Below are 23247 nucleotides of genomic sequence, written 5' to 3' on the forward strand. Positions count from 1 at the left end.
AGAAGAAGAGAGCCATTGATGGCCAGGCACAGTGCCTCATACCTGTAATCCCTGCACTTTGGGAGGTTGAGGCGGGCAGATCACTTGAGTTCAGGAGTTCAAGACCAGCCTGGCCAACATGGTGAAACCCTGTCTCTACTAATATTACAAAAATTAGCCAGGTGTGGTAGTACACGCCTGTTATCCCAGCTACTTGGAAGGCTGAGACAGGAGAATCGCTTGAACGTGGGAGGAGGAGTTTGCAGTGAGCCAAGGTTGTGCCACTGCACTCCAGCTTGAACGACAGAGTGAGACTCCATCTGAAAAAAAAAAAAAAAAATAGCCCATTGAAAGGCTGTAAGCAAGGAAGTAATAAGGTCAGATTTGCAGTTGAGAATGATCCGAGTCTCGGCTTTCTTATCTGTGAAATGAGGCTAAGAATAATAAAATAGAGAATTAAATGAGATAATGTCTGCAGACAGTGCCTGGCATATAGCTTATTATTCTTCCAGCTAAGAGGCCCTTCCATTTGAGAGGTTTGTGAGGTCTGTATTACAATCATATTCAGTTATAGCTAATTATTTACTTATGTAGCTATCTCTGAAACATAGAAATGAAATCATTGAGGAAAAAGGCCATTTCTTGATCCTGTCTGTGTTCCCTGTTCCCAGCATAAAGCCTAACACATTTTAGGCTAATGTCACCAAGCATCAGAGTGGCGGGTCGGGCCCTAAGCCCACGATCGGCCACAAGAGGGCGCATCACGTTTTCTCCAAGAGAAGCGGGGCTGCTGATGAACTACGAGGTCCCGGCCCCCCAGAGACACTTCACCTCCTGGGATCTTGCTCTAAGGAAGCCCGGTGCGAAGGAGGTGGCTTTCTCAGGTGGTCGCGCTAGATGTCCAAGGCTTTATGTTCGGTCAGATGAGCTATATAATAAAATGAAAGTGTTAACTGGCATGGACGGTAACTGCTGCCTCCACCGCCACTAGTCGTGACGGTTTTTACTCTGGATGTTTTTCAATTGGAAAAGCAAACTCCGCCTTTTCCTGAGCCGCTTGGATCTTTGTGGAAGTGGGTGGGCTGCACATATACGGGACGGATTCGTATAGGCTTGCACCCTGGTTCCGAATTTTGCAAATATTCGCAGTCTGGGTCACTGTCATCCGGACTGGGAATCCCCAAGACCCGTTAAGGGAGGGCAGGTAAAGATGATGACAGGTGAAACAGGTACCTTTGAGTTGGAGGAAAGGGATTGGTTGAAAGCTACCTAGACAATTCTGGAAAGGAAGGGTTAAAAGGAGCCGGCGGGTGAAGGAGATGCGAGGAGATAGCGAGGGAAAGGCAGGCGTGGAAGAGGAAACGAAAGGACTGGCGGGGCTCTAGGAAGGAAGGGGTTAACCCCGGCTTCGCCCCCGGGAGGAAAGGGACGCGTGAACACAGGGGAGATGGGACCTCGGCGCAGCCTCCCCAAAACAACAGGCCGCTCAGGCAAAGCGTGGGTTAAGGGGGCGGGCCTGGAGGGAAGCCACGTGCCGGGGCGGAAAGCTATTGGTTCTCCCAGAGTTGTTTGTGAGTGGCCATTGGCGACGTCGAGGCGCCACGACGAGCCGATTGGCTGGGCCTTGGAGTGCTCGCCAGGGCAAGGGTAGGGAGGCGGCGGCCGAATCGCGTCGCTGGGCCGAACGGTGCGCGAGCGCTGCCCGCGCAGGGACCACAACCCGAGTCGCGGCCGCCGCAGCCATGCGCTGGGTCTGGGCGCTGCTCAAGAATGCGTCCCTAGCAGGGGCGCCCAAGTACATAGAGCACTTCAGCAAGTTCTCCCCGTCCCCGCTGTCCATGAAGCAGTTTCTGGACTTCGGTACGGAGAGGCGGGAGGCGGCTGGCAGCGGAGGCCCGCGGGGCGCTGGGAGGGGCAGCCGGGGGCCGGGGGGACGGAGGAGAAGAAAGGCCCCGAGTGACAGAGAAGGGTTATTTGGAAGGGTACAGGCAGGAAAGAGTTAATGGGGAAGGAGGGACCGGCCGGGGCCTCTCGACTGGGCTGTTGATGGGAATTGGGGGGGGACTTACAAGGACGGCCCCGAGGTTTCTTCCTCGGCTTCATGAGGGGTCTTGAAGAGTAAGGGGCAGTGAAGCCGTGATGTTACTACAGGAAGGGAATAGGGTGGTATCCAGACGCTAAAAGGTTAATGGGAGTTGTCCTCATGACTGGAGGAGTAGGAGTCCCTCCTCCCACCAGAGGAAACCGGGGGTCTGTTGGTGGGAGTGAGGAGGCAGGGTTGAGAGGTGCAGCCGTCTGGAGACAGACCTGGACTGGGCACGAAGGGTCAGACACCCCCGGGCAGTGGGTGAGATTAAGCCAGGGGCAGTTGGGAAAGGGGGCTCTTTCAGAAGATGCCAGCGGGAGAGAGTGCCCTGATTGGTAGGTATCCACCCACAGAAGGAGCTGGACCCTAGCTGCCCCAGTAGGCAAGGACACTTGAAGATCAAATCTGTTCCGGCCTGGCAGCCTCTCCCGAGCTGGGCAGGGGCCCCAGGCACCATGATGTGGAGTCAAGTCGCCTATACCTCCCTTGGCTGCCCCAGGGTTGCTAGGTCAGGATCGCCCACTACCAGCATTCTGGGGGTGGCCCTGGGGCAGGAGGGAGGCTGTGCCAATGCGGCGGCTGAAACGGGCATTGTGTGGGCCCTGTCTGTCTACGTGGTATTTCCATGGTGCCAGCTGGGAACTGCGGGTGGGGAGCAGTTTCTCAAGAGTTGAGTTGATAGTGCCTGGCTTGGGGTGCAACTGCGTCAATGGTGGGACGGGAGCAGGGAGGTAGCAGCCGAGACATAGGGCACCTGTTCCTCAGGACTCGTCTGCCTGCATCCCTGCCCTGTCTGAGTCTTGAGCCTCCCCCATGTAGGAAAGCCTCCTGGGCCCACTCCTAGCCCCCAGCCGCTGTCCCCACAAACTGCACCCTAATTACAGAAACACCACAGCTGTTGGGGGCTCACAGTACAGTTTGGTCAACTTGTAGTTTTATGGGAGAAACTGAGACCTTCAAAAGGATGATGGCATGGCCTGGGTGACAGAGTTGCAAGCAGAGCCTGATGGACTGGAACCCAGGGCCAAGGCCTTATTCGGACCTCCACCCTCTCCATCTTGATGCCAGACAAGGACCGTGGCATTTGGACTCCTGTTCTTGGGCCCATTTGCCTCATGGGTGGGCATTAAGACACAGCAGCCCCACATGGGCATTCAGGCCAGGCTGGGTGAGGTGGGCTGGCCATAGACAATATTGGGGACACTGCAGTGGTGGTCTGACCACAGTCCCCCTCAGCCAGAGCCCAGTCCTAGGTAGGGATGGGTTTCCCAGGCTCCTTTGCCTCTGGGATCAGCCCCTCAAAGTGAGTATGCTGGGAGGGAAGGAAAGAGAAGTGAGGTGACTGGGGCCAGAGGCATTTCCAAATGGGCGCAGCAGTGGCCCTGTCCACTGTGGTTAAAGGCAAGCAGAGTTCAGCTGGGGGTGAGGAGCGGATGCCACCCCCTGAAGTGTTAGGCACAGGGTGTAGGTGTTTGAGCCCTGCAGGGGATGGGGAGCCTTGCTGTGTGCTCCTGGGCAGGTCACTTGCTCTCTGAACCCCCAGTTAATGAAGGGTTTAGCTGACCTGGCCGAGACATCCTTTGGCTTTCATAGTTTGTGGCTCTGTGGTTCACGTCTCTTTCTCCTGCCAGGATCCAGCAATGCCTGTGAGAAAACCTCCTTCACCTTCCTCAGGCAGGAGCTGCCTGTGCGCCTGGCCAACATCATGAAGGAGATCAACCTGCTTCCCGACCGGGTGCTGAGCACACCCTCTGTGCAGCTGGTGCAGAGCTGGTGAGACCCCTGGCTCAGTCCCTGCACCTCCCACTCCATCGCCAGTGTCCCTAGGCTCAGGGATGGAGTCTCCAAGCTTTTAGCAGCCTTGAGGGTGGGGTGGGGACAGACAGGAGACACCAAAGCCCCAAGAGCTCGGAGTTGCCTAGGGTCACATGGGCATCTGAGGCCAAAGCAGGACTGAGGTCAAGCTCCTAGTCTCCATGTCTAGCCCTCTTCTTACCACCCACCTTTCTTTGGAAACCCAGGATCCACCCAGGAAAACATGGTTTTCACAGCCAAAACCCCAAGTTAGGCTGATGTCAGCGTTAGCTACCAGCCCAGTGCTGGAACTCCAGTAGCTGTTAGGCAGTATTTATTTGGGGGTAACTTTTTGGGAAACAGAAACAAGAAGCAAGTTTTCAAATAAACTATTAACCCAAGCTGCAAGACAGACTGTTTTGGATGTTGGAAAATACTCAGATACACGCAGGGATGGCACAGTACCTTCCCACAGAGCTTTGGAGGGGCAAAGACCAAAAGTTTATTGCGCACTGCAGCAGGAACAGAGGGAAAGGCTCAGCAGACTTCACTCAAGGACTCAAGTTAAGTAACTGGATGAAATTAGCCAAAGGCCAGTCACATGAAGAATAAACAAAGGTGTCCCTTCTCACTGGGCATGTAAATAGCTAATCCCCATTGACTTTGGTGGCACCCGTGCGAAAATCTTCCGTTGGTTCTTCTGGATTTGCAGTATGATATGGCTGTGATTTCCTTGTAGACTCAGGAGCACGTGCCCACATGTACTCTGAGCCTAAAGCCATGCGAAGTCACAGCAGCTGCCCTCGGGGGCCTGTGATCTGGAAGGAAAAATAATACGCAGGCAGGGTGAACTTGAGTCCAGCATAGTGCTAGGAGCAGGGAGCTGCCGAAGAGTTCGTTCTGTTTAAATTAGGAATCTGAACATTATTTTAAAAGAACATTGATACTTTTCCCTTATTGTGGAAGTATAACAGGGTCACTTGACACTTGGAAAACGCAAAATAGTAGATAGAAGAAATTGCCAACCACTCCCCTCCACCCCCTAACCGAGCACAGTTCAGTTTCATCAGATGTAGTGGTGCCTTTCCAGCACTGTTTTCTACGCACGGACCTGTGGATATGGGGCCTATTGTAATTAAATGAGGTATGGTGAGGGGCAGTGTTGTACACACAAGGCCAGGAGTGTAGTGGATACACCATGAATGTTGGTTGAATGACACGTTGTGGGCAGTTGCCATGGACATGCAGAGGAGGTGACTTGTCACTGGACCTTACAGGGTACCTAGGCAAGCTTAGAGCTACAGGGCAGGGAAGGGCATACCAGGCTAAAGGAATAGGCTGGGCAAAGGTGCGGAGACAGGAAGGGGCCTGGCTAATGTAGCTGGGAACTGACTTACTGGAGATTGTGCTGTTAGTGTGGGCTGTGAAGAAGGGGCGGAGGAATGAGGCACAGAGCCTGATTTTCATGGAACCCAACCAGGTCACCCCTTGCTGTGCCCTGCCTCTCGGAGGTCCAGGACCTCTGAGCCAACCAACACTTCCCACCGTGTGTGGTGTGGAGTGGTGGGAAGGAGACAGAAGGTACCATCTGTTCTCCCTGGCCCTCCTCTGGCTCTATCCGGCTGCCCGACCTGGCTGCCTCTCCACCTGGTCCCTGACTTCAGGGCAGAACTTCTCAGGCCCCTCCCTGGACACTGTGTTCCTGGGAGAGCTGAGGGATGCAGGAGGAGGGCACAGGGCTGCTAATCTTCCCATGACTCCCCCAGGGGCCCCTGCAGAGTCCCTTCCTGAAAAATCAGTGACGCAGATAAGGGGTTGGCCTGACATTCTTCCTCAAAGCTTGCAAGTAATGTCAAGTAACAGTGGGAGGGAATGAAGTTAGACAAGAGAGAACACTTCCTCAATGAAAGATTCAGCTTAGAGGAGAGCATGCCGAGGGATTGCTAAAGCATCCCAACACGCTGAAGAGACAGCCTGCCAAGAATGTTTCCAGAGAGAATGAGCATTGGCTGCAGCAAGAGAGACTGCGGTGTGAGGACAAGAAGGACTTCCCGACAGGGTTGAGGTGGCTGCCTGTGAGAGAGTGGAGACCTCTTTCTCCAGGAGAAACAGCCTGCCAGCTGGAACGATGGAGGTGGGCAGGTTCTAGGTGCCTGAGAGGAGGAAGGGAGACTTTACCAGGGAGCTTGGCAGGAGGGCCTCTAGCCTGAGTCTGATGAGTAAGGAGCAAACCCTCTTTTCTGGAAAATACAAGAGCCCTCAGCAGATGCAGTTATTAGTGGTCATGGTTCATCTGTGGTCATAGAAGTGGAGTTTCTACTCCGCTGGGGAGAGGTTCTAGGCAGAGTCACTGTGGGCAAGCTGAGAATTCCTGGTTCTGAATAACCCTGATATATTATTTCAACTGGACAGACTTGCGATAGTGGGCCCTGTTTTGGTGGAGACTGGACTGGGAGGGAAAGTCCCAGGTTTGGCCTCAGCATGCGTGACTTTGAAGCTTCATCCTGGGCGAGCCATGTGGCATCTCTGAGCCTCAGCTTCCTCATCTGTAAAATGGGGACCCATTGTGTTTGTAAGGGCCAAAGGCCAGTGCTAGATGTGAAGAGTGTGCAGAACTCTACCAACACAAGCCACGTCCCCAGCCTGCCGGGCAGCAACACCTCCAGCCCACAGACGATGTAATTGTGGTGTGGTTTCTTGGGCAAGGTAGTCATAAATTATGATAATAACAAAAGCAAACACCTCCAAAGGCTGGCTGTGTCCCAGGAGCTGTCCTAAGTGTCTACACATATTAAGTCATTTCATCTTTACAACCTTATGAGGTAGTCCTTGCTATCATCCCATTTTCTAGATGAGAAACTGAGGTTCAGAGAGGTGAAGAAAACTTATCTGAGATCACTCAGTGAGTAGATGGTGGAGTTGGGATTCGAACCCAGCTGTTATATGGAGACTGGATTCTTGAAGGGAAAGAAGGGAGCCTGCGTTCTGGGCGGTGATGTGGAGTCAGATTTCCAAGTTCATGGTGCAAGTCTGTGGGAGAGCAGAACTCACTTTACAGAATTGTTGACAGCTGGTATTGTTAGAGACCGAAAGGGACAAGCCCGGCTCCTCTCCAGGCATGGAGTCGTGGGGATGTGCTTCCAGAAAATGCAGGGTTAAGCAAGAGCCACTGAGTAGAATCAAATGACAATGACTCACTGCTATCACTAACAGGATATTTGTGGGGGCTGTAGCTGGGAGGCGATATGGCCGGCACCTTCGCACAAACCTCCCTTGCTTGTCAGCAAGGTGTGTGGACCCCACACAGAGGGTGTGGCTTGGGTGCCCAGGACCTGCTAAAGCCAGATGAGCTCTGCGAATCTGTCAGCTGCTCCTTGCATGGCCGGAGCAGAACCAACCACTTACTACGCATGTACTCGAGGCATCATCTCCTTTTCTGTACACCCAGGCCCACGAGGTGCTTATTCCCGTGAACCCCATTTTGCAGATGGGGACCTGAGGGACTCGGTGGCCTCTTTAGGGCGCAATCAGCAGCGGAACCCAAACCTGCCTGGCTCAGAGGCTCTGGAGGCAGGACACCGCCACCTCTCCCCCAGGTGCAGCGAGCACCCCTCCCCAGCCTTTGCCTTGTTCACACCCTGCTCGCCAGCAGCTGTGGATATGAATGCACAGGGTACACCCTTACACACACCCACAGGCACGCACATGCCACATGCACACAGTTACACACACTCCCCTGCTGGCTCAGCACCCCCTCTGCTCCCACAAGGGGCTGCAGGGCCCTCCTCCCACACTCGCTTACCCTCTGCTTCCGCCCCCACCGCCCATTCTCAGCCCCACACTCTCAGCAAGCCCCCTCACTTCTGCATGCATCCCACACCCTCTCCTTCCCAATCCTGGGGCTCTAGACTGGCTCCGGAGCCCTGGAAAGCAGGGTTTGGGTGGACCTCCACATTACCTTGGGCTGGGCTTGGGAGCTCCGAATCTCACCAAGGGACTCCTGGGGGCCTTGATTACTGTAGAGGTCAGCAGGCCCAAAGAGCCCAGCCTCCCTGCCGGCCCGGGGAGGGGTGGGGGCAGTGCCTCTCCCGTATGTTGGTGCCTGTCTGTCACTGCACCACTGCTTTCAGGCCTCCCTTATATATTCTCTCTGGCCTGCAAGGGGTGGGCAGCCCAGAGGCCAACACCACTCATCCCCAATCTCTCTTCTTAGGACCAAGAACCGGCCCAAGGGTGACATTTGGTGTACCCGGCCCCTAAGGGGCTTCAGGGCAAGGCCAGGGACCTCTGGGAAAATCCTCATCCTCTCCCCTCCATTTCAAGAGTAGCCCGGGCCCCCTGCCCTGGAGGAGCCCTGGTGCTGTGAGAGAGGCTGGCAGGCGCTGCCCGCTGTCACTCCATGCCAGTGCCCTTTGCTCCACTTCAGTGGCCACGTGACCAGGTCCCATTTCTGCCCTCTAGGGTTGTTGAGCAGCCACAAAAGGGGTGGTGCCAGCAGCTGGGGCACTCTCCCTAAGTGAGACTGGGACTTCGACTGTGTCCACCCCCACCCACCGACCAGCACAGTCAGGAAGTGGCTAACTTAGCCTCCCAGCTCCCACCTGCTTCATCCCCACCTGCCCCCTGGGAAGGGGTCCCAGGCCCCACTCTGCAGTGAGTCTCCTCTCCCTCCTCTCCCCACCTGCCCCTAGCACTGCCTGCATGCAGGCCCTCTCTCCCCTAAGAATCATGTGAGCATGAAGGTCTATCCTGGGTGCATTTAGGGAGCAAGGGATTCGGAGCCACGTGGGCCTGGGAGAGAGAATCTCAGCTCTGCGTGTTAACTTCCTCATCTGTAAAATGGGTCCAGCAGTAGTGCCTACCTCTGGGGTTCTTGCGGAGGTGAAAGTGGGGCAGGAGGGAAGCACAGGGTGGACCTGGCCATTGGTACCCAGTAAATGCCACCATCACCATCAGCAGCGGCATCACCGTCAGGGCCAGTGTCAGCTGTTGGCCACGTGGTGTAGACTTGGAGTCTGCGAGAGCTGGGTTTGAATCCCAGCCTGCTGCTTACTGTGTGGCCTGGGGCATATCACCTAACCTCTCAGTGCTGGTCTCGTCTGCAAAAAAAGGGAAATACCTTGTGTTCATCAAGGCTGTTGGCAGATGAGAGACCCTGTGTGGGACTCGGCACAGGTGGGCGTTAGTGGTCGCTATGTTATTCTTCAGGGAGACAGGTCTTAGGAGTGCCAGCCTGATCATCTGCTGGGTGGGGTGGCACGGATGGTGATGGGGGCTGAGAGGAAGGCTGATCTTTTCTGTTGTCAGGGCCTGCAGCACCATCAGCAGCCACAGCTCCTCCTCTCCGGCTCTGTGCAGAGCTCTGGGTAGGGAGGGGTGGGCGGTGAGCTCTGGGCCTGAGACAGCCCCCTTCCTGTGGCAGTGGGGCAGGTCTCCAGGGCATAGGGGCTCAAACATGCTGCGATTCAGAGCCTACAAGCAGTGAGAGAGTATCAGATGCCGCCTAGGGGCTCAGAGGATGCACGCAGCTGTCGACGATGTTTGAGCCACCAGCCATAATAAGAGCAAGCATTTAGAGAGTGCTCACTATGTGCTAGGCACTGTGCTAATCGTCACATGGAATTCTCACCACAAAGCAGTAAATGCATATAACAATCCCCATTTTCCTAACGAGCAAACTCAGGCCCACAGAGGCTCCTTGACTTACCCAGGGCTACACAGCTCCAAGTGCTTAAAGAGCCAGTTCTGGGTCCAGAGCTCGTTCTTTCACTCTCTCCTCTGCCAGGCAAGAGCGAGAAGAGCAGCAGACGCTAGGTTTTAAGAGGAAGGGCATTCCTAGCAGGGCATTCACGGTGCAGAGGGCACTGTGTGAACAGAAGCATGGAGGTGAGAGTCGAGCGGAATCAGCACCCTGGGGTGGCAAGAGCGCTGGAGACTCGGGACTTCCTCATCCCACTTACTAGCTATGGGGCCTCTCACACCTCCCCGGGGGAGGCTGTGTGTGAAACTGATTCCTGCCTGTCGTACCTGTTACAGGTGACAGTGAAGGTCAGAGCACTGTGGACGTGGGAATGAGTCCTCGTGTGGTGGGGCCTTTTCTAGAAACACTGTTGGGCCCCTGGGGCCCTTGCCGCTGCAGGGCTCTAGGCAGCCCCGCCTTCCTCCTGGTTATAAGTGTTTCTGCCAGAGAGAGGCTCTTCCTGCCCTCCCCAAAGGAACAAGCCACAGACTGGGCATGTTAGCAGGGAAACAGGTCATGGCTCCCCAGGGCATGAGGCACAGTGGCTCCAGCTTGGTACCATCTGCCACCACAGGTGGGCCTGACTCCCTTGCAGAAGGAGGCCTGCTGCTGTCCCTGAGTTCAGGGCTTCTTTTCTGGGGGGGACAGAGTCTCTCTCTGTTGCCCAGGCTGGAGTGCAGTGGTGCGATCTCAGCTCACTGCAGCCTTTGCCTCCCAAGTTCAAGCAGTTCTCCTACCTCAGCCTCCTGAGTAGCTGGGATTATAGGCATGCGCCACCACGACTGGCTAATTTTTGCATTTTTAGTAGAAACAGGTTTTCGCCATGTTGACCAGGCTGGTCTCCAACTTCTGACCTCAAGTGATTCACCCGCCTCCGCCTCCCAGAGTGCTGGGATTACCGGTGTGAGCCACCACACCTGGCTGAGTTCAGGGGTTCTTGATACTTCTTTTAGAGCATCAAGCTCTTCTCGTAGCCCAGGGAAAACTGGCCTCCCCATCAGGCCTGTAGATGGGAGGGGCGGCAGGGCATCACCTACTCCTACCTGGCCTTTTGCAGTAGAGTGAGCTTCTCTGGACTCTCTATGGGCCCCAGCCCCACCTGGGGACAGAGCCAGGCATACCTACCCCACCTTTGGGTCCTTCCCACCTGCCATTTTAGAATCCAATTGTCTAGGCAGGTGCCTGGCCCAGAGCACCCCAGCTCAGGGGTCATTCTGGGAGCCCCTGTGCCGGCCCCTCTGCCATTGTGTCCCACTGGATGCAACAGTACCCTGGGGGGAGAAACATTAGGAGCCGTTTCCACGCTAGGGTTCAGAGAAGTCGATGCACCTCCCTGCCTTCCCCCACTGCAGGTGCTAGGTCCAGTCTCCCCGCCCCATCTCAGCCTCAGTCTCCTGATCTGTGAGACCTCTTGGTTGGGATCATCTCCAAGCCCCTTCTGAGAGGACTATTCTAGGATTCCAAAGCAAAGGTGCTAAACGGGGGACCAGCACATTTGAAGTTTTCTTGCATAACTGACTGGGTTGTCAGGGAGACTCACATACAAATGAAATGGATGGAGAAAAATAGTGAGGCGGCTTGTGGGCAGCTCTGTGTGGGGCCCGCGTAGGAGCAGGACAAGAGCGAGGCCCAGCTGAAATGGGTGAGGAGGGGCTAGCCGCCTGAAGCTGAGGCTGTGTCCCCTCCCGCCCCCGCACAGGTATGTCCAGAGCCTCCTGGACATAATGGAGTTCCTGGACAAGGACCCCGAGGACCATCGCACCCTGAGCCAGTGAGTGGGGGCCCTGGGTGGGGCAGGAAGGCAGGTGTTGGCCAGGGGCATCTGGGGTTGCAGCCCCTGGGGCAGAAGTACAGCAGGATGGAAGAAAAGATGCCTGCCCTCAGGAACATCCAGTCTGAGACGGGAGACAGACTGTGCTTCAGGGAGCCCCAAGTTTGATAGGAGAGACATGGACTCCATTCTCACTGTTCCCTGAGCCCAGTGGGCAAGACCCAGGCCCTGCCCTGGGGAGGATGAGAACTCTGGGTTTTCAAGTGGGAAGCCTGCCGGCAGGTAGCTAAAAAATCAAAGTGGGCTTTGGGAGGAGCAGGGAGGGCATTGGGAGTCCCTCAGATTGGGAAGGGTGGAGCAGGTGAAGACACCGTGAAGAGGGGAGTCAGAAACAGAGGGGAGTCTGGGGGTGTACCATGTGAACACCTGCCCTGCCCCACAGGTTCACTGATGCCCTGGTCACCATCCGGAACCGGCACAACGACGTGGTGCCCACCATGGCACAAGGCGTGCTTGAGTACAAGGACACCTATGGTGATGACCCCGTCTCCAACCAGAACATCCAGTACTTCCTGGACCGCTTCTACCTCAGCCGCATCTCCATCCGCATGCTCATCAACCAGCACAGTGGGTGCCGGCCATTTGGCGGCGGGGCGTGGGGGGCGGTGCTGGGGCCCAGGGCCGGGCTGCTGAGGGGACCTAGGCCACTCTTCAGAACCCCACAGAAGGAGTCTTTGAGTAGTTATTCCAGTAACTTTGGAGTTAATGGCTCCGACATGGAAAAATAAAATTTTTCTTTCTCATTCATTTTCCATTTCAAAAACGTTTTGTTTTCAATGTTTGCAAAATGTAAAATTATGTCACATCTTTAAAAGAATGTTTAATTTAGTATTCATAAAAACTCTCATTATGTTCAAAAACAATTTGTTGTTTAGAGTTTCTTATTCCAGGAAGATTCACTATGATTTTTGAGAAGTTGTAGCCAGTCATAAGTGAAACAAGTTCCTCATGCTCAAATAATTTCCAAAGCAAGGTGGTCAGAGTTCTCTTAGAATGTTATAGTCAAAGAAAAGAATAAATGCAATGTGGAGATGCGATGTGGGGAGAGACCTCTGAAAAGATGTCTGTTTCAGGTTTGCAAAGGTCCAACGCAAAGGTTTAGAAACGGCCTGAGCCAGGGCTGGAGGCGTCAGAGGTCAGGGAAGGGAGGACAGAAGCAGGGGAGTGGGACAGCTTTAGGACTGAGGCCCACAGAGGCGTTGGAGGTGAAAGCAGAGAGAGGAGGAGAGCCCAGGGGAAGAGGGAGCGCTGGGACAGACTGCAGCCCAGCCAACAGCACCCTCCCTTCCTGCCTGCAGCCCTCATCTTTGACGGCAGTACCAACCCAGCCCATCCCAAACACATTGGCAGCATTGACCCCAACTGCAACGTCTCTGAGGTGGTCAAAGGTGAGCCATTCCCACGGTGCCTGGCCCGCAGAGGAGTCCCAGGGACCCCTCCAAGCTTACCTGGCCAGAGGGTGTCTCGTTCCTCAGCAAGTGGTGCTATGGGTTTAATGCTGGTGGTCCCCAGTGTCAATGTCAAGAGGACTGCCTGCTGCGTGGGCCACCCATGCCCTAAATGACCCCATCTTCTCTCAGATGCCTATGACATGGCTAAGCTCCTGTGTGACAAGTATTACATGGCCTCGCCTGACCTGGAGATCCAGGAGATCAATGGTGAGTGAGCGGGGCTGTGTGTGTGTCTGTCTCGGGGCTGGGGACACAGCAGGGCAAGGTGAGATGGGGAGTGAGGAGATGGACTGTTTTCTAGACAGGGGAGAAGCAGAGTTATTACTGTATTATTAATTCATTTGATAAATACTTGAACTGGGCACAGTGGCTCACATCTGTAATCTCAGCACTTTGGGAGGCCAAGGCAGCCCAATCACTTGAGGTCAGGAGTTTGAGACCAGCCTGGGCAATATGGTGAAACCCTGTCTCTACTAAAAATACAAAAATTAGCCAGGCATGATGGCACATGCTTATAATCCCAGCTACTTGGGAGGCTGAGACAGGAGAATCACTTGAACCCGGGAGGCTGAGACGGCAGTGAGCTGAGATCATACCAATGCACTCCAGCCTGGGTGACAGAGCGAGACTTCATCTCAAGCAAATAAGAAATCGAGTGAATGAATGAATGACAGAGTAAACAAGACAGAAATGGTCACTGTTTTCATGCAGCTTACATTTTTTGGTGCTGTGAAGACTGGGGAATGGGGCCTTCAGCCAGTTAACAAGTAAATAAACAAGACCATCTCAGATCATGACGAGTGACAGGAAGGAAATAAAATGGGATAACTCAACAGGGATGGGGAGGAGGGGCATGTTAGATGGTGTATCAGCTTGGCTGCTTTCCTAGAACCCCAATACCAGTGGCTTACTTAAGAGGGCGGTTTCCCTCTCGCCAGCCTCTATCTGGGGAGGTCAGGGCTGGCTCCCTACCCCTGATTCAGTTCTAGCCTGGAGGAAGAGAACAAGAGTGTGGAAAGCAGGGCCCAAGAATTGAATGCATCACTTCCATGAGTCACCAGCTACCGCAGCTCAAGGGAGGCTGGGGATTTAGTCTCTCGCTGGGTAGCCATGTACTCAGTTAGAACCTTGTGGGAGGGGTGCCTCCTTTGGGTAAGGTGGTTGAGCAGTGACCTCCTGACAGTTTCCTGACCCTTGATCTTAACTTGCCCTGCAGCAGCCAACTCCAAACAGCCGATTCACATGGTCTACGTCCCCTCCCACCTCTACCACATGCTCTTTGAGCTCTTCAAGGTGAGGAGGCTGGGAGCCGGTGCTTTGCGGGGAGCATGGGTAGGGCTGGCTTCTCCCATGCTTCTCTTACCTCTGCCCCTCCGCAGAATGCCATGCGGGCGACTGTGGAAAGCCATGAGTCCAGCCTCATTCTCCCACCCATCAAGGTCATGGTGGCCTTGGGCGAGGAAGATCTGTCCATCAAGGTATGTGACCCTTTGACCTTGGGGACCAGGGAGCAGTAGTGGGGGCTTCCCTCCTGCCAGGAGACGGCTCTCCTTTTCTCCTACATGATGGGCAGATCCTGGGGGTGGGGAAGACCATGAGAAGGTCAAGGTACTGGGCAGGGTGGGGAAACTGAGCTGTAGAGAATCCCTGACACGTCCCACCTCTCCCAGATGAGTGACCGAGGTGGGGGTGTTCCCTTGAGGAAGATTGAGCGACTCTTCAGCTACATGTACTCCACAGCACCCACCCCCCAGCCTGGCACCGGGGGGACGCCGTTGGTGAGATGGCTTCACCCCAGCCCCTCCCACCTCCTGAGGGAGGCTTCTCTCCTCCTCACTCCCTCCCCTTGCTCACTCAGCTCCTGTGTGGCCGTCTATGACAGTCGCCTGTCTTGAGTCTGGGCCCCGCGCCTCCCGCATCTCCCCAGTCTGCACACACCTCACCTGTGTCAGATGTCTCTCTGTCAGCTTTCCCCCATCTTCCCTCTTCTCTGTAGCTCCCAAACCCCCAATTTCTACCTTTCTCAAGTATTGTCCAACTTGTCAGCACCTCCCTGTTAGAGAACTTGAGACTCAAAGGAGCCGTGGGGCCTGCTCTGACCTTCTGGCCCTTAAGCGGAACTGCTCTCCCTGCCCAAGCCTCCCTCCCACATTTAAGATTCCCTCATTCACCCCACACCCACTTCTTGCTTCAGTGTCCCTTCCCGCATGTCCCCTCCCCACTCCAGCTCTGGGACCCCCGCCGTGTGACTCCAGCTCCATACCCTTCCCTCCCTGCGTCAGTCCCTGCAGCTCCAGGAGGCCCCTGCCAGCCTCCTCATCCTCACTGCCTTCCTGCCCCGCTGCAGGCTGGTTTTGGTTACGGGCTCCCCATTTCCCGCCTCTATGCGAAGTACTTCCAGGGAGACCTGCAGCTCTTCTCCATGGAAGGCTTTGGGACCGATGCTGTCATCTATCTCAAGGTGAGGGCCCTTCCTGCAGAGCCCAGCTGGAGAAGAGGTTTGCTGATGGGACCTGGGCAGGCTTGGCCATCTGTGAGCCTTCCTTTCCACCCCTGAATCCTTCCCTGGCCCCAGACTCAGAATCCAAGCAAAGCTACAGTTCCTCAACCTGAAGAACCCTCAACCCCCCGACATGCACAGCTTGTCAGGGAATTTAGGGGAGTCTGTGGTCTATGATTAAGACCCCTGTGCTGGGAACCCTTGACTTGTTAGACCCAGAAGGAAGGGGACACCCTAGATCTTGCCATTTAGCTCAGAGGAGAAGACTGAGGCCCGCAGTCGGTGACTTGCTCAGGGTCACACAGCCCTGCCTCCTCCCCCTCCCTCTCCCTCCCTCCCTTAGAGGGAGCTGCTTTCTTGAATGGGCAGGAGGGGGACACAGGAGGGACCAGCCTTTCGTGGGTCTTTGCAGGGCCCCATGTCTGGCAGCTGGGCTGCCGCTGAGCTGGGGTGGGGTGGTCTGCTGAGGACTGGACAAGGCACAGGCAGGTAGGAGGGGCTGACCCTGGCCCTCCCCAGGCCCTGTCCACGGACTCGGTGGAGCGCCTGCCTGTCTACAACAAGTCAGCCTGGCGCCACTACCAGACCATCCAGGAGGCCGGCGACTGGTGTGTGCCCAGCACGGAGCCCAAGAACACGTCCACGTACCGCGTCAGCTAAGGGCCGCCACTCATCTGCACCTGAGAGGACGGACTGCCGCCTCTGGGCCCTGCCACCGCGGTGCCCCTCACCATCCTCCTGGGGGAGCAGGGGGTGGGTTCTCCCTGATGACCAGGCTCTGTCTCTATGGAAGTCACTGCGGTGATAGGTCTGTGATGGTCCCTAAGTGCCAGTCCATCTCCGTGGAGACCCCTGGGTGGCCTCCCCATCTCTGTGGGCGATGCCTGAGGGTTGGGGATGTCTCCACCCTGATGGGGTGTCCCAGAGACATTTTCCCATGGCAGTCCTCCTCTCTGAGACCAGGGCTGTCACTTTTCTGCCAGGGGTACTGGGTCCCCCTCAGCACCCTCCACAGCCCAGGCCTTCCAAGTGGATGCTCCGCTTGCCTTACTCCCCCAGCCCACAGAGGCACCCTGGCCTTGGCCTGTTGAAGAGGCTGGGTGCCCCCTAGACCTGGGGACTGAGTGAAGAAAGGGGTTACACCCGTGAGTGGGGAATGAGGCTGGTCCTGCAGCCTCTCTCTCCACTCGGGACTTAAAGGTCGGTGGCAGAGGGGGTGGCTCTCACAGGGCCCAACCCTAAAGTGGAGGAACCTTGTTAGACCCAGAGCTTGCCACCCAGCCAAGCTGCTTGAGGCCCTGCAGCAGCCTTGGCAATGTCTGTGCCACCTCCCGAGCCTTCCCAGCATGTCCTCACGTGCTCCACCCCTCCACAAGCCCAGTCCGTCCTGCCTGAGTTCCAGCCCCCAGCCCCCACTGTGCCCAGACTCGTGTGCTCAGGGTGGCTTTCTCCCTAGGACCCTCTGTGTATATAGTTAGTTTTGTAACCCTGAATGCCCCCACCCTTCCCCTAAGCACACGGGGGTTAAAGCTGTGTGTCCCTCCCAGTGGCTGTGGCAGTGACAGTGACACCCACACCTACAGTAAAGAGGAGACTGAATGAGACTGTCCTGGCTGCATCCCTGGGGGAGGGGACCCACACGTGCGCGCGTACACACGCACACTGCAGCGCCCTGTGACCACCACATGACGCACTCGGGACGTCCGGCCCAGCTCAGGACCGTGAGTAAAACACTGGGCAAAGCCATCCATGCAGAACGCCGGATGGCCCAGCACCTGGTGACAGACCTGTTGTCCCACCACACTCAGGGCCCAGCAGAATCTGGCCAACCCAACAGCTGGAGCAGACAGAAATTCTGGTCACTGGCACATCATAAGTGTTTATTGAAATAAATTGAGAACTGCCTCCCCTTCGCATGCAGGTGGGCACCCACTGTAGCTACTGATGGCTTTAAGGATGTGGGTGCCTTCCAACCTCCCATGGCCCTGCCACCAGGCCCAGATGGTGCCAGTGTCCTCATATCTGTTTCCCTCCGAAGCCCCTCTCCCAGCACAGATAGCAGAGGGGGGATAAGGACAGAGTCCCAGGTACAGAGTGCTGGCTGTAAGCCGCAGCCCCTGGGCAGGAATGAGGGAGCCAGCATGCATTGGTGCCATCGCTCTGGGCAGGTGGGAGGAGCTGGAGGGGTTTCCAAGCAGGAGCCCCCCGGCCCCATCGGTAACTCTGACTAGTGTCCTGGAAGCGGGGCTAGCTGTTGACCAGCGTCACACATGGACACCTCCTCCAAGGACATTTCCTAAAAAGGACACATGCTGTCCCCAGGCTGCTGGTAGACTCCACCCCTATCCAGGGAGCTGGCCCCAGCCCTCAGTGTGGCCCAGGGAAGCAGAGCTTGCACCGCCTGCCAGTTCTGAGCCCACTGATTCCCTGACAATGCCTGGGGCAGATGGCGTGCTGATGAACCTTTCCAATCTCGCAGCTGCCAGGGACCCCCAGGTTTTGCCCCTCTGCCTGGCTGGGGTGAGAGCTGACCAGGTCAGCAGCTCCTAGGCCTTGGCTGGTGGAAGTGGTGTCCTCTGTCCCTATCAGCTCCTGTTCGCTCAGCTCCCAAAGAGGGCTCAGGTGCCCTCTGAGGAAGCAGCAGGAAGTGAAGGGAGTCCTGGCTTGGAGAACGGGTCAAAGACCAGGTTTTGAATGGGCCCTGAGAGGCAGACCTGTGTGCATGTCATCTCGCCCCCTGGAACCCACAGGACAGAGGAGGGGAGTGGGAGAAGAGGGTGTTCATCTTCCCCTCTTGAGTCCTGGCAAAGACTGCACTCGCCCCAGGCTGCTTTCTCTGCTCTCCTGTTGAGGAATTTGGCTGGGAGTCTACCCTGAGTGCAACTTGCTGCAGCGCCCACTGGCCTCTCAGGGCAGCAGGACAGAGCTCTCCCATCACACAGCCCCCTGGGAGAGTGGAGAGGAGCAGCTCCCACACCTGCTTCTGCTGAAATGCCCAGCCCAGCTCTGAGCCCTGGGGCCCAGCCTCAGGGCCTCTGGCAGGCAAGCAGGCAGGCAGGCCTCCTAGCTCCCCTCTACCCCAGCGGCACGGTGGCCTGAGGGCAGTGGGACAGCCTGACCTAGGCTCCCAGACTTGCCTCGGCCCTGGCCTCTCTGCCCTCTCCCCTTCATCTGCTCCTCCCCCAGGAATTCTGTGCCAAACAAGTCCTCAAAATAGGATTTATTACTAGGCCCTCTCCCTGGGGTCTCCCTTTCTGGGGGCTCTGGGTCTAGACCAAGTGACAGGGTAAGAGAGGGCATGTCCGCCCGTGATCATGGGACCAGGCTAGCCCAAGCGCGGCGCCCAGGCCCAGCCTCCCTGGTGAGGCCTGTGCCCGCCGAGCCAGCGGCCGCCCTGCCGAGCGCCAGCGCCTGTGCACCCTCCCCTAGCTCTTCTTGGCCTCCTGTTCTCGGCGCCGGAGCTTCTCCCGCTGCCGTGCAGCCTTCTCCTGGGCCTTGCGCTCCTTCTCGGCAGCCGCTGCCAGCTCCTTCAACTTGCGCTTCACCAGTGCCCGGTCATGTGAGTTGCTGAGCCCCAGGCTCTGGGGAGGAGTCCGGGGTGAGGGAGAGAGTCCCGGAACCTTCCCAGTCCTGGCCCCCCACGCCCAGGCTCCTTTTGCCCCAGGTGTACTCTGGAGCTCCGAATCCTCCCTGGAATGGAGCCTCCGCCTCCTACACCGTGACCTGCCCGTGGATCAGAACCCCCAGAGCAAGAATTTGGAATGAGTGTGGTTGGGAGAGATGAGGGTTGGGGGTATTAGGCGCTTCCTCGTCCTCCCCTACCATACACCTCCACTCAGGATTTCAGCCTTGGCCTGGCCCTGCCCAACCTCCTGAGGCCCAGAGATGGGGAGTCACTTGCCCAAGGTCACACAGTTAGTCAGTGCCCAAGGACCCTCCTCACTTCCAGAGACTTCCTGGGGGCTCTTTTCACCATCCCTGCCCCGAAGCAATTCAGCAGAGAGCAAGACACAGGCCGGGAACCTCCCAGCTTAGAGGTCAGAGACCACCCACCCCCTCCCTACATCCTCCCCCTGCCCACCATTACCACCAGCCTCTGAGACAGAATCAGACCAAGCTGACCAGGGGGAGACATGTGGCTTCCCATGACACCAGGAAACTCATGCATCAAGGGTCATCCTAGAGGGCAAGGGTCAGCCTGGAGACCAGGACTGGAGCTTGAAGGTCACACTGAAGTCATGGACTAGAGTTTCAAGTCAAACTAGGGATTCATGCTACAACACAAAAGATTAGACCAAGGACCTTGCTAGAGGTCAGAGGTCAGGGTAGTAGCCACAGATGGAGTGAAAAGGTCAGCCCAGGAGGCTGGGCTGAGGGTCAAAGGTCAGGACGAGGGACTTCCAATCCTTGAAAGTCACCTCAAGTAACTGGGCTGGGTCATAGCCCTTCCGCTCTGACCCACCTTTAGTTTGCTTCCGTCCAACTGCAGCAGCTGTGCCCCGTCTACCTGCCGTGCAGCAAACTCGGCAGCATACTGTTCCAGGTTGAGGCTCTGCAGCCACTGGCCCACCTGCTGGCTGGTCCAATGGTGGACAGGGGGGAGGGGTTCATCCAGGAACTGGGCAGAGACCAAGGACAGTGAGGGGGAGGCTTGGCCTGTGACCTGAGCACCTTGCAGAGTCAGAGGTCAGGACTCCGGGGGTACCCTGGGCCAGCCTTGCTCACCTCATCTGAAGACTGAGACAGCGTGTGGTAGGGGTAAGAACATTTGACCTCCTGCCGGGGCCCACTGGGGATCTTGGGGCTGCTGCTGGGGGGCGTGGAGTCATCACTCAGGGTGGATTCCTAGACAGAAGAGGGTGCATGCCACTGAGGAGAGTTCACCCCCAACCCACCATCCCTATCTGGGTGGAGCCGAAGTCCTGGACTAGGCACCAGGAGTTGCTCAGTGCCCCTGTGCATGAGCCAGGAGCTGGGCCCGCACACAGGACATGATAACTCATGTTGGGCATCAGGACCTGAAGCTTCCAGGAGAGCAGGCAGCCATCTGGAGCACATGAGGTCAGAACCAAGCCAGGTTAGTAGGAATGGAGGTGGTCTCAGGCAAGGTGTCACTTCCTACAGGCAGCCCACTGGGATTCCCCGAGGCTGGGTCAGGCGTCTCTGTTCTGTGCCTCCTGTCTAGGCTCTAGTACCCCAGCTAATAAGTGCCTGATTAGAGGTCTTTATCCTCACTGGACTGTGAGCTCTAGGAGGGCCTGGGTTTTATCTTGTTCATCATGGTGTCCCAGTGCCCAGCATAAGGGAAGGAAGAAAGAGAAGGAGGAAGGAAGGAAGTTCCAGGTCCGAAGGGAGTCTTTCTCCCCTGAATTCCCAGCTTCTGATTTTCTCCTCTGCCCAGCTGAACATAAGAAACAGAACCATAGAACAAGTACTGGGCTGGGGGTCTTAGAGCTTGGCACCTACATCTGTGCCAGTCTGTGGGCAAGCCCCTTCTCTCTGGGCCTTCCTTTGCTCATCTGTACAATGGAGGTGAGCGTGCCTTCCCTCCCTACTTCACTGAGCCTTTGTGAGAGTAAAGCAGAAACGCGTTTGGGGCTTTGTAAACTGTAGAGGGCGCTCTGAACATAAGCAGATGCTCATCATTGTTGCTTTTACTCGGTCTCACATCACATAGGGTTGTAAACTTTCAGACCACTAGGCTGGGGTCCTGTTCTCTATATCCCCCAGGCCTCACCCTACCAAGCAGGTGGCCCAGCTCCTCACACAGGAGTGGGGTTAGAACTGAGCCGGGCAGAGGAGTTAGCAGGAATGAAGGAAGTCTCCAGCTGGGGGAACAGTAGGGAATCAGTGTTCAGTGATTTGCTGAATGCATGAACCAGTGACTGAATCAAGGAATGAACTCCTCAGGATATGAAAGAGTGGATGAGTGAATGAATGAATTCAGAGAATGCATGAAGTAACGGATCACTGCATGGCTCCACGGATGGACACATCGATTCCAGGAATGTCTGAATCCCAGCCTGAACCAGGGTGAAGTATGCCCTCATGTCACCTGAGACTGGGGGCCAGTTTGGGGACAAGTAAGCTATGGACTTACCTGGGAAGCTGACTTCTTAGGGCTGAAGCCTTCGTGTTTAGGGGAGCAGGCGGGGGAGGTGGTGCTACCCGAGGATGCTGAGCCCTTGCCGCTGTCTGTGAACCAGGAAAAAGGCAGGAACGGGGAGACCCCTGACCTGCCGGACCCCTCCACTGACTCCCTGCAGAGAGAGTGTCCAGCATGGGTGTGGGTACAGAGGGGAGGACCAGGGCACACGGGGAGCCAGGGGTGGGAGCTGTGGGCGGGCCGCCGTGGGCACTTCTCACCTGCTGCCCATGGACAGGCGGTTGCTGCCTTTCTCCTTCCGGCTCTTGCCCGTGGATGCTCGGCGCAGGGTGACCCTGTGGGGAGGCAGCAGGAAGTGGAGCAGGGCTGCCCACTGTGCTACCCCTTACCCCAGCAGCTCCAAACCGTGTGATCTAGCCCCGCCTCCACTCACCCCAGGTCCAGGAACTTTCGGCGGGTCTTCTTATCCAGGCCGATGGTGGGGCTGGCGGGCTCGGGAGGACTGGCGTCGCGGCTGTCATCTTTCCAGGGAGAGAAGGAAGGAAATTGCCTGTCTGCTGCCCTGCCTGCCTTCTTCGGCTGCCAGTGTGCGCTGGTAGAAATTCTCTTGACTTGGAATCAGGCAGCCTGGCTCTGGTGACCTTCACTAGCTGGGTGCCCTAGGACAAGCCACTTTATCTCTCTGGGCTTCCTCCATTTTAAATATGGGGATAATAACATCCACCTACTTCATGGGGCCTAACGGGATGCTTATGATAGCCTTTTACAAGCTATAAAATGTTCCAAAAAGGTAGGAACCACTACTACTCAATTTTATCCTGGCCAACTTTTTTTTTTTTTTTTTTGAGATGGAGTTTTGCTCTTGTTGCCCAGGCTGGAGTGTAATGGTGTGATCTTGGCTCACTGCAATCTCCACCTCCTGGGTTCAAGCAATTCTCCTGCCTCAGCCTCCTGAGTAGCTGGGATTACAGGTGCCCGCCACCACGCCCAGCTAATGTTTTGTATTTTTAGTTGAGACAGGGTTTCATCATGTTGTCCAGGCTGGTCTCAATCTCAAACTCCTGACCTCAGGTGATCCACCAGCCTCGGCCTCCCAAAGTGCTGGGATTACAAGCATGAGCCACCACACCCGGCCTGTCTTGGCCATCTTCTAAACAGCCTTCCGATCTTGGCTTAAATGTCATTTCCAGGATGTTCCCAGCCAGGCCAGGCATCCTGGTGTATGCTCTCCTGCCACGCTGCCACACACATTTCCCAAATAGCACTTGTTATAGTTTGTAGCTAGACATTTAGTTAGGGGATGATTTGATTGGGTTTTTGTTTTGTTTTTGAGGCAAGGAGTGATCATAGCTCACTGCAGCTCAGAACTCCCGGGTTCAAGCTATCCTCCCACCTCAGCCTCCCAAGTAGCTGGTTCTACAGGTGCACACCACGCGGGGCTAATTTTTTAATTTTTTCTGGAGACGGCCTGGCTGTGTTGCCCAGGCTGGTCTCGAACTCCTGGGCTCAAGCGATCCTTCCATCTCAGCCTCCCAAGGTGCTGGGATTACAGGCATGAGCCACCAGCCAGGCCTGATTTGATTGTTTCTTCACTAAACTACTATGATGATAAAGGCTGCACGTGTTTGCTCACCTAGGTGTCCCAGAGCCCACAGAGTCTGGCACTTAGTAGGCGTTCGGTAAAGAATGGGTGAGCCACGGCGTTCATTCTCCACCTCCCTCAGCCACTCTGCCCGGTTGCCCCTTCCGCGGTTGCGGTG

General features: G+C 56.1%; 2 protein-coding genes across 4 annotated transcripts in view; one reads left to right on the forward strand and one right to left on the reverse strand.

Annotated features, from left to right (window-relative positions):
* The first annotated feature begins 1021 nt into the window (after window positions 1–1021).
* On the forward strand, window positions 1022–17294 carry PDK2 (pyruvate dehydrogenase kinase, isozyme 2). 3 transcript variants are annotated; one of them, XM_011959945.1, is made up of 12 exons: window positions 1022–1183; window positions 2419–2573; window positions 3697–3838; window positions 11299–11370; window positions 11813–11997; window positions 12729–12818; window positions 13011–13088; window positions 14098–14174; window positions 14261–14359; window positions 14552–14659; window positions 15229–15342; window positions 15901–17294. In XM_011959945.1, the coding sequence occupies exons 3-12, from the start codon at window positions 3771–3773 to the stop codon at window positions 16039–16041; spliced, it is 1032 nt and encodes a 343-aa protein (XP_011815335.1). In that variant the 5' UTR covers window positions 1022–1183; window positions 2419–2573; window positions 3697–3770; the 3' UTR covers window positions 16042–17294. The 3 variants fall into 3 exon arrangements, with proteins under 3 accessions (XP_011815335.1, XP_011815334.1, XP_011815336.1); XM_011959944.1 differs by lacking the exons at window positions 1022–1183; window positions 2419–2573 and adding an exon at window positions 1567–1839; XM_011959946.1 differs by lacking the exons at window positions 1022–1183; window positions 2419–2573 and adding an exon at window positions 1980–2097.
* Window positions 17295–18618: 1324 nt separating this feature from the next.
* The window catches only part of LOC105524662 (neurabin-2-like), a gene marked incomplete at its 5' end in the record, with an annotated part of 37549 nt that continues 32920 nt past the window's right edge, over window positions 18619–23247 (reverse strand). The window contains 6 exons of the mRNA XM_011960017.1: window positions 18619–18962; window positions 19844–19999; window positions 20107–20226; window positions 21482–21641; window positions 21748–21822; window positions 21921–22008. Of these exons, the coding sequence (XP_011815407.1) occupies window positions 18807–18962; window positions 19844–19999; window positions 20107–20226; window positions 21482–21641; window positions 21748–21822; window positions 21921–22008 (755 nt within the window). The remainder of the gene's footprint in view (window positions 18963–19843; window positions 20000–20106; window positions 20227–21481; window positions 21642–21747; window positions 21823–21920; window positions 22009–23247) is intronic.

The sequence above is a fragment of the Colobus angolensis genome, unplaced genomic scaffold (genome assembly GCF_000951035.1).
Source record: "Colobus angolensis palliatus isolate OR3802 unplaced genomic scaffold, Cang.pa_1.0 Scaffold50, whole genome shotgun sequence".
Taxonomy (NCBI): domain Eukaryota; kingdom Metazoa; phylum Chordata; class Mammalia; order Primates; family Cercopithecidae; genus Colobus; species Colobus angolensis.